At 47.2% G+C, this 15,000-nt stretch overlaps 2 protein-coding genes across 2 annotated transcripts in view; one reads left to right on the top strand and one right to left on the bottom strand.

The window, feature by feature from the left end:
• The window catches only part of rnf34b (ring finger protein 34b), a 13,738-nt gene extending 11,624 nt beyond the window's left edge, over positions 1-2,114 (top strand). Inside the window, exon 6 of the mRNA XM_030769828.1 lies at positions 1,927-2,114. Coding sequence (XP_030625688.1) covers positions 1,927-2,114 — 188 coding nt within the window. The remainder of the gene's footprint in view (positions 1-1,926) is intronic.
• Positions 2,115-5,958: 3,844 nt separating this feature from the next.
• kdm2bb (lysine (K)-specific demethylase 2Bb) overlaps positions 5,959-15,000 on the bottom strand; it is a 34,670-nt gene continuing 25,628 nt past the window's right edge. Inside the window, 8 exon segments of the mRNA XM_030768565.1 lie at positions 5,959-6,140; positions 6,789-7,007; positions 7,433-7,594; positions 11,988-12,151; positions 12,394-12,997; positions 13,000-13,175; positions 13,761-14,032; positions 14,295-14,381. Coding sequence (XP_030624425.1) covers positions 5,959-6,140; positions 6,789-7,007; positions 7,433-7,594; positions 11,988-12,151; positions 12,394-12,997; positions 13,000-13,175; positions 13,761-14,032; positions 14,295-14,381 — 1,866 coding nt within the window.

Here is a 15,000-nt window from a genome sequence, read left to right as displayed (position 1 = left end):
ACATCTGACCGACTGATGCTTGCATGACATCACCGAGCCTCCGCCGTGCATGCTGGGAGTTGAGGGTTCCTCCGTGTTGTCAAAGTGTCATTTCGTTATAAGTGCTTGCATTTTTCGGTCGGGTCATCTCATTCGTGTTTGACAGTGTATGTGTTCGGTTTTGTCATTCATCTTGTTTCTCTTTTATGGCCTGTCATATTGTTTTAATAAGACAATCTCATTGTCAGCGTAGTTAACTTGGCCAGATGTCATAAGACACACAGTTTTCCGTTTCATGTTTCACTGCAATTCCCTAAGTGGGTTTTTGGAAGAGAGTCAGATGTGGTAGATCTCTGTGGTATTAACTAGCTTTTGTGGTTTTGCACCATGTGCAAAAATGTATTTTACATTAATTATTCAGTTTAGACTAATGAAGACACAAAAGCTTCAAAAGTGTTTTGGGTTTGTTTTTTGTTTTGGCCCTGAGGATTATAATGGCAGAACAATGAAAAACAGTTTTAGGCTCGATGAATTATCAAAAGCCTGTTCTTATTTTTTTCCTCAGGGGACCTTTTACCGCAGATGTGGTATAGCAGTTACGTTGAGTCGAGACAGATGTGGTATAGCAGTTACGTTGAGTTGAGACAGATGTTGTATAGCAGTTACGTTGAGTTGAGACAGATGTGGTATAGCAGTTACATTGAGTTTAGACAGATGTGGTATAGCAGTTACATTGAGTTTAGACAGATGTGGTATAGCAGTTACGTTGAGTTTAGACAGATGTTGTATAGCAGTTACGTTGAGTTGAGACAGATGTGGTATAGCAGTTACGTTGAGTTTAGACAGATGTGGTATAGCAGTTACGTTGAGTTTAGACAGATGTTGTATAGCAGTTACGTTGAGTTGAGACAGATGTTGTATAGCAGTTACGTTGAGTTTAGACAGATGTGGTATAGCAGTTACGTTGAGTTTAGACAGATGTGGTATAGCAGTTACGTTGAGTTGAGACAGATGTTGTATAGCAGTTACGTTGAGTTGAGACAGATGTTGTATAGCAGTTACATTGAGTTGAGACAGATGTGGTATAGCAGTTACATTGAGTTTAGACAGATGTGGTATAGCAGTTACGTTGAGTTGAGACAGATGTGGTATAGCAGTTACATTGAGTTTAGACAGATGTGGTATAGCAGTTACATTGAGTTGAGACAGATGTGGTATAGCAGTTACGCTGAGTTGAGACAGATGTGGTATAGCAGTTACGTTGAGTTTAGACAGATGTGGTATAGCAGTTACATTGAGTTGAGACAGATGTGGTATAGCAGTTACATTGAGTTTAGACAGATGTGGTATAGCAGTTACATTGAGTTTAGACAGATGTTGTATAGCAGTTACATTGAGTTTAGACAGATGTGGTATAGCAGTTACGTTGAGTTGAGACAGATGTGGTATAGCAGTTACGTTGAGTTTAGACAGATGTTGTATAGCAGTTACATTGAGTCGAGACAGATGTGGTATAGCAGTTACGTTGAGTTGAGACAGATGTGGTATAGCAGTTATGTTGAGTTGAGACAGATGTGGTATAGCAGTTATGTTGAGTTGAGACAGATGTGGTATAGCAGTTACGTTGAGTTGAGACAGATGTGGTATAGCAGTTACGTTGAGTTGAGACAGATGTTGTATAGCAGTTACATTGAGTTTAGACAGATGTGGTATAGCAGTTACGTTGAGTTGAGACAGATGTGGTATAGCAGTTACGTTGAGTTGAGACAGATGTGGTATAGCAGTTACGTTGAGTTGAGACAGATGCAGTATAGCAGTTACATTGAGTTGGGACAGATATTGTATAGCAGTTACGTTGAGTCGAGACAGATGAGAGAAAGGGTAAAAAGAAGAATTACTCTGGCTCTGTTAACTTGTGTGTGTGTGTGTGTGTGTTTTGTCGTGCAGACGGCGTGAAGGCGCAGCTGAGCTGCGTGGATGAGAACCTGTGCAGGATCTGCATGGATGCAGTAATCGACTGTGTGCTGCTGGAGTGCGGGCACATGGTCACGTGCACTAAGTGTGGAAAACGCATGAACGAATGTCCCATCTGCAGACAGTACGTCATCAGGGCCGTGCACGTCTTCAAGTCCTAAGGTCTCTCTTCTCTCTAACACACACTCTCACACACACACACACACAGACGCTCCCCCTGCTGGAGAGTCAGGGGCCACAGAATCACTGCCCCCCCCACCTCCCCCCGCCGTCCCTCTGTGTGGCGAGGATTCCGAACTCTACTTCCCTGTTTTCAGACGCTTAGAATTCAACATTCGCTTTGCTCCCTTTCCTTAATGCTGCCCTAACACGGCCCCAATCAGAACAAGCCAGGGAATATGGATTTAGGAAATAGAATATATATAGATATAGATATATGGACGTTTTTCTGATGGAGTCAGTATGGTTTGCATTCCTGGAAACGTTGGAAATGTCTCATTATAATATGTGCAATATCAAAGAGCGAGAGGAAATGTTTAGGTGTGTGCAGATCGTGGATCTCAGAGAAAAACCCGAATCAAGTTTCCATGAAAAATGCCCGTCACCGTAGCAACAGAGAAGTCCTGGTAACGCTCCACACAGTGAGGCGGATTTAGGTGCCAAATTAGGGATGTGCGGAAATTTCCCAGTGTCTGGCCTCTGGTTTAGTCTCCACGGTCATCATTAACACGTTAGTGACCGCGGCCAAACCGCTATCGGTACAACGAACCAAAAGACCCACCAGCAAGTAGAGGTTTCTACAGTACATTCATCACAGGTAGCATCGGAGGACATGACGTTCACAGTCATCGCGTTTCACACGCGACTTCTTTTCACGATGGAGAGTGACGGACTTCCTGTCCGGCGACTCTGCTGCAGCAGCGCCCGTCGTGATGTAGCCGCGGACCTCCACACCTTCAGCCACGGCTTCGTTGGAACGCATCGTCTGCCGGAGCCTGGGCTGCGGAATCAGTCCGACCGGTCTCCGCTGGATTTGGAAACGGGACGAGCTCGTTTGGCGAAGCGGAACCGAACCGAACCGAACCGAACGGCCGCGCTTTACTGGCCACGATAACCAAATCCACTTGTTTTCTCTTACCTTTTGTCTAAAACATGTAATAACCACATTTTTACATTTTGTCTCTTCTGAGCATAAGCAATACCACCACATTCGCTCAACTTTTAATATGTTGAGTTGTGTTTTGCTCTTCATCATGTGTGTTCCGTGTTCAAAAATCTTTCATAATCGGTGCTACAAGTAATTATATATATATACATATATAAATAAGAGTTTTCCCGCCCTGTGTTAGAAAGTTACGCTCTTTTTTTGTGGATGTGTTTTTTGATATTCTTCACATTTTTTTTCCCCCCCGAGATAAATTATAAGGAGAGTGTGACCTCATTCTGTAGTTAATTTTCTCTTCCTCACAGAAATAGTCTCAGATCTATCTCATACAATGATCCTGCCTGTCCTACTGCATAGACCAACATCAGTTAGAAGATCAAGTCATCTTTTTACATTGATCTGCCTAGAATTTTTTATATATTTGTGACGGGATATGAACATAAAGGATAAATGAATATATATATATATTTTTTTTTTTCTTTTATTATTATTATTTACTTTGAAAGTTTCAGAGGTTGTCTTGTGTCACAGAAACTCTAAGACAAAATGTGTATCGAATTGACGTGGCAGCCCATCGATCGGAACCGTAAAAACAGAGAAAGTGCTGACTGTCGCCTCAGTCCTTTCACTCATTCTCAACATGTCTCTCCTTTCCCCCGCTGCGAACCCAAAATGAAACGAGACTTTTCCACGTCTAGCTCCACTGACACTGTGCGTATATATATATATATATATATATATATATATATATATATATATATATATATGTCTGTTTACAATGCTGCTATTTCTAAAGGATGTCTCCTGTAGGTAGCTGATATCACTGACCAGGTAGTGGATGGCCCGACCTTCTCCAAATGAAATACGAACAAGAAAACGACAAGAGAAAAAAAAATGTTTTGGGAGGTGGTCTGGTCTTTGTACTTCGGAATGTTGAACTTTTTATTTTGGTAATTAAAGAAAAAAAAAAGATGATTTAATAAATTTAATAAAACGTTGTACCTTAAACTGTCAACCGCTTTTCTCCTTCATCTCTTAGATCTTAAACCCGAGACGGGGATTGTAAATTCTTCGACAGAGATCAGTTCGTAGGACTGGAAAGTTTCCGTAAAATCAGCATCCTGGCATAAGGACATCTGTGTGGGAGAACTTTTCTCCCCCACTGGACAACCCAAACACCCTGACGCCTGTGCATATTATCATGACAAACATATTAAATGGGTCTAATCTCTTTTAGTGCTTTCGAACACCTTCAAATGTTTAATCTTATATGTTACCGGGAGAGGGTGTAACGACTACGAATGTCTCTTAATGATGACCAAACCAAAAAACAAGGACGCCTAAACCTGTGGTGTTTGATGTTATCTGAGTGGAAACCTACGCCCTCTGCTGGTTACGTACCGAAACTTGATAGTTTTATACTTCATTTGATATGAACATACACCTATTTCACCGCTTTTCGGCACAACCGTCAGAAATTCACCCAAATCTAGTTTTGAGTTTTTATCGGCCATATTTAAATAACACTGACGGAGGTTAAACGATACATGAATTATAGATATTTGAGCTGAGAAGAGTTAAAACGTTGCCACTCCATGGTTCCTCACACCCAAACTCAGCGTCAGGGAAACCCCTTATAAAGAAGGCCTTTCACGTAGCTTTCTCCTTGCCTGCAATCTGTGTCGGTTTGTTCATTAGTTTGCAAACGGTTCCATTTCGCACAGGCAAGCCTGTTTGTAGGAGACTGCATTTTATACTAGTTTTTTTCTCTCGGAACACCAGTCACCAGAGAAATTGAATTTGTGTCTATTTGAGTCTGCACAGATTTGGTAAGAATAATGTATTTTCATCTCTTACGCGTGTGGATACGCTCCCTCGAATGAAAACTGTCCGACACAGTTTGGAAAAAATAACTGTATTTATTCATGTCAACAGTGCAAATACTTGTCTTCAAGATATACAGAATACACATCAAAGAAATCGGAGCAACGCAGTCGTGGAAAAAGATCGAGTACCCGGATGACGACTTGGAATACTCTCATCAGGTGGTCGCCATAAATTAACACATTGGAAAACACCTGCACAGAGATGGGATAGGCTACTATTGGCATAAATCTATATCTCCAAACAACAACAACAACAACATCGACAAAAAAAGTTATACCGATTGAATAGTGTCAATCAAGTCGTTATAGAGGAGTGCATTCAATACTGCACGTAAAGCGGGAGAGCTCTTCTGGTACAAAAATATTTCTGCATGATGCTTGCATCGTAACAGGATAAAACTGTACATACGTTTACAACGTGTTTTCTCACAAAACGAGAATAAAATAAAGGACAAACCGCGTTCGTGATCTGTCAAAACACTGACTGGCTATTTAACAAACTGATATTAGTGTGGAAATATCTTGTAAAAACCAGATTAGGAAAAAAAAACATGCATTTCAATGTCTCCACTGGGCCAGAAAACACCTTCCCCGAATGTTTCAAACTGACATACGAATTTAGAAATTCGAGAAACAACGAAATAAGAAAGAGGATATTATGACGTTAGGAATTAGAAGTTGAAGAATATTCACGAAGTAGGCTAATGTGGATGAAACTGGATATTTTTGTAGGGACGTGGCATCTATTAGAAAAAAAAAGTGGCGATGTAATTTTTCAAAGAGCAGTCTGTCACTCTGTGGAACAATGTGTCTCCCAAAGTCCTACGTCATGCGGTTCACTGCCTGATATTTTCGACGTTGAATGTTGAACAGGGCCGTGTCGGAGACGTGAGTACCGTGCGATATTTTACGAAAGCAGTCATTCTTGGCAGTGCATTGCTGGTATTCCGTGTACTAGCTCACTTTGCGTAGCAGTTTCTCCTCCAGCAGCTCGAACTGGACGCTAACAGACATCTCGGCTACGAACTGTTCGCAGCCTTCCTTGGTCACCTGCTTACAGTAGCGCAAGTCTATGAGACAAATGCTCGCGCAGCGTTTGAAGTACGACAGCGACTGGTCCGTCACCCTGTTGCAAACTGCGGAGAGAGAGAGAGAGAGAGAGAGAGAGAGAGAGAGAGAGAGAGAGAGAGAGAGAGAGAGAGAGAGAGAGAGAGAGAGAGAGAGAGAGAGAGTATCATCACAGGAAGGAATAATGATTTTCAAAAAGGCTTAACGTCTTAGATGAAGGTCTACTTTTCTGAAACCAAACCACTTCAGTCCTGCAATAATTTGTCATCTTAAAAGGGAATGGAAGGCACACATTTAGGTTCTTGTAATCAAGTTCTCAATTTTTTAAATCTTGCTATTCCGTAAAACCAGTATTAACGATTTCCTCTCTCTCCTTTCTTTTTCTTTTTAACATTTTAAAATCTCGAGTATCATTTTGGACTGACCATATGACGAGGGTTTTACATAGTGTCTTAATGATGCTGTTTCCACTGCCACTGCCCTGGCTACAAACAGGGGTCCAGCAGAGCACAGCTTCTTTAGGAAATCAATGATGAGGCATCCCACAGCGTTCATGGCATCTACATAAACTCTATGGGATTTCAGATTTCAGCTTTTCACTTTGACCAACCGGCTCCTGAGCTGTGACTATGTCAGTGTTAATGAGGTGAGTGAGGGGTAGGTGGTGTGTGTGTGTGTGTGTGTGTGTGGTCAGGGGGAGTCGGGTCAGCGCTCACCTGACAGGTTGATCTCGGTGAGCGAGTCCCGTGTGGAGGTGCCGGCTGCGGTGAGGATGTTGACTGATTGGTCGGTGATGTGGTTACAGTAACTCAGGTCTAGACGGGTCAGCATTGGCATGTATGTGATAAGGAGGCGCAGGGAGGTGTCTGTGATGTCCAGTCCGGCCAGGCGCAGGTCCACCACATTACGCAGTTTACTCCTGCTGTCTGTCTGACCTGTGTGTGCAGGCAGGAGCCGCACCGAGTCACTCAGCATCACTAATCACTTTATCACAGCCTCACCATTATGCTGCTATACACTAAACCTCCACCAGGGGCGCACTGCCTGTTTCTAATTGCTTAGGAAGATGACTGTGTCTAACAGTTGTGTTGTTTAAAAAACAAGCAAGCAAACAAACAAACAAAAAAAAACCCCAAACAAGATACTTTCCTTCTACCATTGTGTTTAAAAGAGACTATGACAGTAACAACAGCACCAGCAACAACAATAATACCAAAAACAACAACAATAACAACAACAACAACAACAATAATAAGAGTATTTTGTCATTGTTATTTTCATTAAACAACATTAAAAAAAAGTGTCGGCGCCTAACAGGTTTCGGCAGGGTCGTTTTACAAACCGGGTGGAGTTCTCTTACCTGGCCTGTTATCGGTAGGAGGGGAAAGCAGATCTCTGATCTGGGGGTCCTTCAGTCCCTCCACCCACTGCACGTCCAGGCTGCGCAGCAGAGGACAGCTGGAGGTGCAGAGAGCCGACACGGCCACCCAGGAACAGCCTGACAGCAGCAGCACACGCAGCCCTGCAGGAGAACCAGCGTCTGTCTTTCATTTAGCCCTGCACTGCAGGCAATCAGTCCCACAGCACAGCACAGGACATACCACCTACAGTACACGCCGCCTATAGTACACGCCACCTACAGCACACACCGCCTATAGTACACACCCCCTATAGTACACGCCACCTACAGCACACACCGCCTATAGTACACACCCCCTATAGTACACGCCACCTACAGCACACACCGCCTATAGTACACACCACCTACAGTACACACCGCCTATAGTACACACCACCTACAGCACACACCGCCTATAGTACACGCCACCTACAGCACACACCGCCTATAGTACACACCGCCTATAGTACACGCCACCTACAGTACACACCGCCTATAGTACACGCCGCCTATAGTACACGCCACCTACAGCACACACCGCCAATAGTACACACCGCCTATAGTACACGCCACCTACAGCACACACCGCCTATAGTACACGCCGCCTATAGTACACGCCGCCTATAGTACACGCCACCTACAGCACACACCGCCTATAGTACACACCGCCTATAGTACACGCCACCTACAGCACACACCGCCTATAGTACACGCCACCTACAGTACACACCGCCTATAGTACACGCCACCTACAGCACACACCGCCTATAGTACACATCGCCTACAGCACACACCGCCTATAGTACACACCGCCTATAGTACACACCGCCTATAGTACACGCCACCTACAGCACACACCGCCTATAGTACACGCCACCTACAGCACACACCGCCTATAGTACACACCGCCTATAGTACACACCGCCTATAGTACACGCCGCCTATAGTACACGCCACCTACAGCACACACCGCCTATAGTACACACCACCTATAGTACACGCCACCTACAGCACACACCGCCTATAGTACACGCCACCTACAGCACACACCGCCTACAGTACACGCCACCTACAGCACACACCGCCTATAGTACACACCACCTATAGTACACGCCACCTACAGCACACACCGCCTATAGTACACGCCACCTACAGCACACACCGCCTACAGTACACGCCGCCTACAGTACACACCACCTATAGTACACACTGCTTATAGTACACACCACCTACAGTACACGCCGCCTACAGTACACACCACCTATAGTACACACTGCTTATAGTACACACCACCTATAGTACACGCCGCCTACAGTACACGCCGCCTATAGTACACACCGCCTATAGTACATGCCACCTACAGCACACACCGTCTATAGTACACACCGCCTATAGTACACGCCACCTACAGCACACACCGCCTATAGTACACACCGCCTATAGTACACACCGCCTATAGTACACACCGCTTATAGTACACACCACCTACAGTACACACCGCCTATAGTACACACCGCCTATAGTACACATCGCCTATAGTACACACCGCCTATAGTACACGCCACCTACAGCACACACCGCCTATAGTACACACCACTTATAGTACACGCCACCTACAGCACACACCGCCTATAGTACACATCGCCTATAGTACACACCACTTATAGTACACGCCACCTCCAGTACACACCGCCTATAGTACACACCGCCTATAGTACACATCGCCTATAGTACACACCGCCTATAGTACACACTGCCTATAGTACACACAACCTATAGTACACACCATCTACAGTACACACCGCCTATAGTACACGCCGCCTATAGTACACGCCACCTACAGCACACACCGCCTATAGTACACACCACCTATAGTACACGCCACCTACAGCACACACCGCCTATAGTACACGCCACCTACAGCACACACCGCCTACAGTACACGCCACCTACAGCACACACCGCCTATAGTACACACCACCTATAGTACACGCCACCTACAGCACACACCGCCTATAGTACACGCCACCTACAGCACACACCGCCTACAGTACACGCCGCCTACAGTACACACCACCTATAGTACACACTGCTTATAGTACACACCACCTATAGTACACGCCGCCTACAGTACACGCCGCCTACAGTACACACCACCTATAGTACACACTGCTTATAGTACACACCACCTACAGTACACGCCGCCTACAGTACACACCACCTATAGTACACACTGCTTATAGTACACACCACCTATAGTACACGCCGCCTACAGCACACACCGCCTATAGTACACACCGCCTATAGTACACACCGCCTATAGTACACGCCACCTACAGCACACACCGCCTATAGTACACGCCACCTACAGCACACACCGCCTATAGTACACACCGCCTATAGTACACACCGCCTATAGTACACGCCGCCTATAGTACACGCCACCTACAGCACACACCGCCTATAGTACACACCACCTATAGTACACGCCACCTACAGCACACACCGCCTATAGTACACGCCACCTACAGCACACACCGCCTACAGTACACGCCACCTACAGCACACACCGCCTATAGTACACACCACCTATAGTACACGCCACCTACAGCACACACCGCCTATAGTACACGCCACCTACAGCACACACCGCCTACAGTACACGCCGCCTACAGTACACACCACCTATAGTACACACTGCTTATAGTACACACCACCTATAGTACACGCCGCCTACAGTACACGCCGCCTACAGTACACACCACCTATAGTACACACTGCTTATAGTACACACCACCTACAGTACACGCCGCCTACAGTACACACCACCTATAGTACACACTGCTTATAGTACACACCACCTATAGTACACGCCGCCTACAGTACACGCCGCCTATAGTACACACCGCCTATAGTACATGCCACCTACAGCACACACCGTCTATAGTACACACCGCCTATAGTACACGCCACCTACAGCACACACCGCCTATAGTACACACCGCCTATAGTACACACCGCCTATAGTACACACCGCTTATAGTACACACCACCTACAGTACACACCGCCTATAGTACACACCGCCTATAGTACACATCGCCTATAGTACACACCGCCTATAGTACACGCCACCTACAGCACACACCGCCTATAGTACACACCACTTATAGTACACGCCACCTACAGCACACACCGCCTATAGTACACATCGCCTATAGTACACACCACTTATAGTACACGCCACCTCCAGTACACACCGCCTATAGTACACACCGCCTATAGTACACATCGCCTATAGTACACACCGCCTATAGTACACACTGCCTATAGTACACACAACCTATAGTACACACCATCTACAGTACACACCGCCTACAGTACACACCGCCTATAGTACACACCACCTATAGTACACACCGCCTATAGTACACATCATCTACAGTACACACAACCTATAGTACACATCATCTACAGTACACACCGCCTACAGTACACACCACTTATAGTACACACCGCCTATAGTACACACCACCTACAGTACATGCCGCCTATAGTACACACAACCTATAGTACACACCGCCTATAGTACACGCCGCCTATAGTACAAACCATCTACAGTACACGCCGCCTATAGTACAAACCATTTACAGTACACACCACCTATAGTATGCACCACCTACAGTACGGACCACCTATAGTATGCACCACCTACAGTACACACCACCTATAGTATGCACCACCTACAGTACACACTGCCAATAGTACACACCGCCTATAGTACACATCACCTACAGTACACACCACCTACAGTACACACCACCTACAGTACACACTGCCAATAGTACACACCGCCTATAGTACACACCGCCTATAGTACACATCACCTACAGTACACATCACCTATAGTACACATCACCTACAGTATAGTACACACCTCCTACAGTACACACCACCTTTGATACACACCACCTATAGTACACGCCACTTACTGTACACACCACCTATAGTACACACTACCCACAGCACACATCACTTATAGTACACACTACCTACAGTACACACTACCTACAGCACACATCACTTATAGTACACACCTCCTATAGTACACACTACCTACAGTACACATCACTGCAGTAAGGTCTGTGACGTGGTCACGTTGTGCGTCTCTGCGGGAGTGATCGCTCAAATCTCGTTTCAACAGAAGACAGCCGCTGTAATGCAGACACCTGGACTCCAGGTGTCTGCAGGGTGGACTCCAAACCCCAGGGTCAGGAAACGTTATCAAAGTCCTCTGACCTAACGAACCTTACGACTCTAAGGCTTTGGCTGACACAGAGAATAAGGATTCTCTCTCTCTCTCTCTCTGCCTTCTCCATACTACACCATTTCATCTAGATTCTCCTTACCAAATGTTAAACAGTAAAATTAAACATGTACACTCTCTAGTTGGACTCATGGCCCGTAGCTGAGTGTCAGCATGTCTGAGGTGAGTTGGGCTCTTTTCGGGGTCTGTACCTGGGAGCCTGTTGATTAACCAGCTCAGCTGTTTCTTGGAGATGTTGGTCCAGCTGAGATCCAGAGAGACGGGTTGTCTGCGGATGATACCGCTCAGCATCAGGGGAGTGATGGACTTACAGCGGTTCAGATTGATTCTGGTCCACAGCCTCTTATCGCAGCACCTGAGACACGGGTGACCAATCAGAAGCGTCAGTCTCTGACCTTAAAGGAAAATCCCAACCTGAAGCTTATTGCTCCGTCAATGGAATGAACAGAACCTACAGTTTGTAAAACCTACCTACTGAAACAAAGTTTCACAACAAGGAAATGTTAACTGCTCAGATATTGACAAAAATGAACTGTGCCGAGATACTGAAATGGTGCAGTCACAGGAGTAAATGTAGGATTTTTTTCTCAGTCTTACCATCTGTTCCAGGTCTTGCAGACGCGCATGCACACGCAGAGGTCCCTGTGAGAGAGGTGTCCGAAAACCTCCATCCACGCCTCTCTGTGCATGATGTGGTTCCGCTCGTTGTCCAGGGGCAGGCGGTCGGGCGGGGGGCTGATGGGAGGCGGCCGGATGACGTGTCGCTCCATCTGGACGCACTTGGGCGGGGCGCGGCAGGGCGAGGGGCGGGGACAGGGCGGGGCGAGCAGAGGCGGGCTCGGGCTCCAGCCCACGGGAGACAGCTCCCGGGGCGTCCCGTTGAGCTCTGGTTTGGGCTGGAGCCAGACGCCCAGGTGACCGCTGCCGTTTCGGAGCGGTTTCCCCTCCTCACCCTCTCCCTCGCTCTCCAGTTCGGTTTTCAGAGGCTGGCTGTTCTGGTGAGCCACGCGGTCCTCTCCCTTCTGAACCTTTGCGTTCGGCGGATCGCCCGCGGCTTTGCCCGGGTCCTTGCCGAGCTCTTTGCCGGGCGCGCGTCGGCGGCGCCGGGCCTTGGGCTGACCTCTCTCTCGTCCGTCGCTGTCTCGCTCCCCGCTGGGTCCCGCCCGCGGAGAGCTGCTGTGTGATTGGTCGCTTTCTCTTGCCGCGGAGGTCTGGAGAAGCCACGCTGGCGCGGGCTTGTCCTCTTTCTCCTCTCCTGTGCTCTCCTCTCCTCTCGTCCCCTCCTCTTCATCCCTTTCCTCATCCTCTTCCTCTTCTAAGTGCGCTCTGTCTTTCACCTCTTCCTCTGACTCCTGTCCGTCATATTCCTCATGCTCTCTCTCTTCCTCCTCTTCCTCAGTCTTGATCGACACCTGTAGTTTAGTTGTCGGTGGGTCGTCGGGCTGTGAAATCTTCTTCTGCAGTGATACAAACAGATGTCACGTTTTCACTTTCGGTTCACTTCTTTCACTTCACTAAGTCAAAAACAGACATATATTCAGCAAAGCACCTTAACAACTAGGCCTTGTCCCAATTCTCCTCAGTTCTCCCTTTTCATATGGAGTCGCTCTCTTCATTAACAACACAAAATGGTAGTAAAGTGGATGAAGACGCCCACGCGGTGTTTGTTTGGTATTCGCTTCAAAACACAGCCGGTCCTGTTAGAGTTTAAGTAACTTCAATAGAAAAGGACACGAGGAAGGAGTCATGGAAGAGAATTGGAACAGGGCCCAGTCGTTCAGTTATTTAACATACGTATGTGACTCAGGTCAGGTCTCGAGACACTGCTCCCTCAGCACTATATACAGAGCCAGAAAAGTCACGTCTGACGGTCTGAGCGCGCTCAGTGCAGACGCTGGACTCGAGCGACAGGAGGAAGATGATTCACCTTTTTCCTGACGTTGGGATCCGGGTCTTTGCCAAACAGCTTCCTCTTTTTGCGCAGTGGGTTTTCCTCCGCCCCGCACCTCGGAGGGCCTTCGGCGACCGGCGGCGGCGGCCGTTTCTTCGAGGGTTCGGCGAGCGCTGGTCTAGACGTCTCCTCCTGCTCGGTCTTTCTCTGTACGGCAGGGGGCGGGGTGGGCGGGGCGGCCGTCGCCGACTCCGCCTCCTCCTTGGCGTCCCGGTTAACGCGGGTCTCTTTCAGCAGCGACCCCGGGAGGTTGGACGCGTACTTAAACCCCGGCCCTCTTTTTTGCTTCGTGACCAAAGAGCGAGAAAGACAAAAAGACAGCTTTATTCCTTCAGCCTATTGCCACAGGCCAAAACACATCAGTTATAACAAAAACACATCACTGTAAGTCATCTACAGACCATTAACTGTAGCAGTCTATGGACTGGCCCTTAACCGATAGCGTAATGAGGGGGGGGGGGGTAAGTTCTCAAACACCAAAACTCGGGAGCTGTGCCTGTCGGTGCGTGCGCAGACGTAAAACGGGAACGTTAACGGAGATTCTTACTTTCCCGGCCTTCCCGGCGTGGTTGCATTTGGGACATTCCCAGCAGTTCGGCAACTCATCGTTCACCACCCCACCAGCCTCCTTCACCTGAGAGAGAGAAACACACACACAGCCGGGGGGAGGGGGGGGGGGCATGATTACTGACGAAACGAGTGAATCTGAGGGGCAGAGACGACATGCATGTTTGGGAGGGTAACTGGAGCGGTGTAGTGGTAGTGTCACTGTGGATGCACCCCAGTAATCAGAGAGACTGTGGGTTTGTATCCCGGTTTTGTGTCGGTTCGGTGTCGATATGTCCCTAAGCGAGGCCCTGGACCGCAGTGTTAATCCAGGGTTGTGTGACATTTGACACGCATAGTAATGATTCTAAGTGAAAAAAAGGTCACTCTGCATTATGAATTGTTGCTTTACTGTTTACAGAAAACAGAAGCACAGCAGTGTGGTGTATCCTGTTACAGAGAATAACCACACAGTCTCACTTTACCCTGACATCTCACCCACAATCAAAACCATCTGCCTGTTACAGAGAATAACCACACAGTCACACTCTAGCCTGACACCTCACCCACAGTCAAAACCATCCGCCTGGCAAAGGAACACCAAGAATAACAAGCCCCAGAGAAGTGTCAGAGGAAACTGGTGTGGTTCCAGCACACACAGGAGAGACGGCTCAGTTAGTGGTGAAGAGCAGCCACAGAGACAGGGA

This window comes from Chanos chanos, chromosome 3, assembly GCF_902362185.1.
Source record: "Chanos chanos chromosome 3, fChaCha1.1, whole genome shotgun sequence".
In the NCBI taxonomy this organism is placed as follows: domain Eukaryota; kingdom Metazoa; phylum Chordata; class Actinopteri; order Gonorynchiformes; family Chanidae; genus Chanos; species Chanos chanos.
This window is presented reverse-complemented; position numbering and strand designations above follow the sequence as displayed.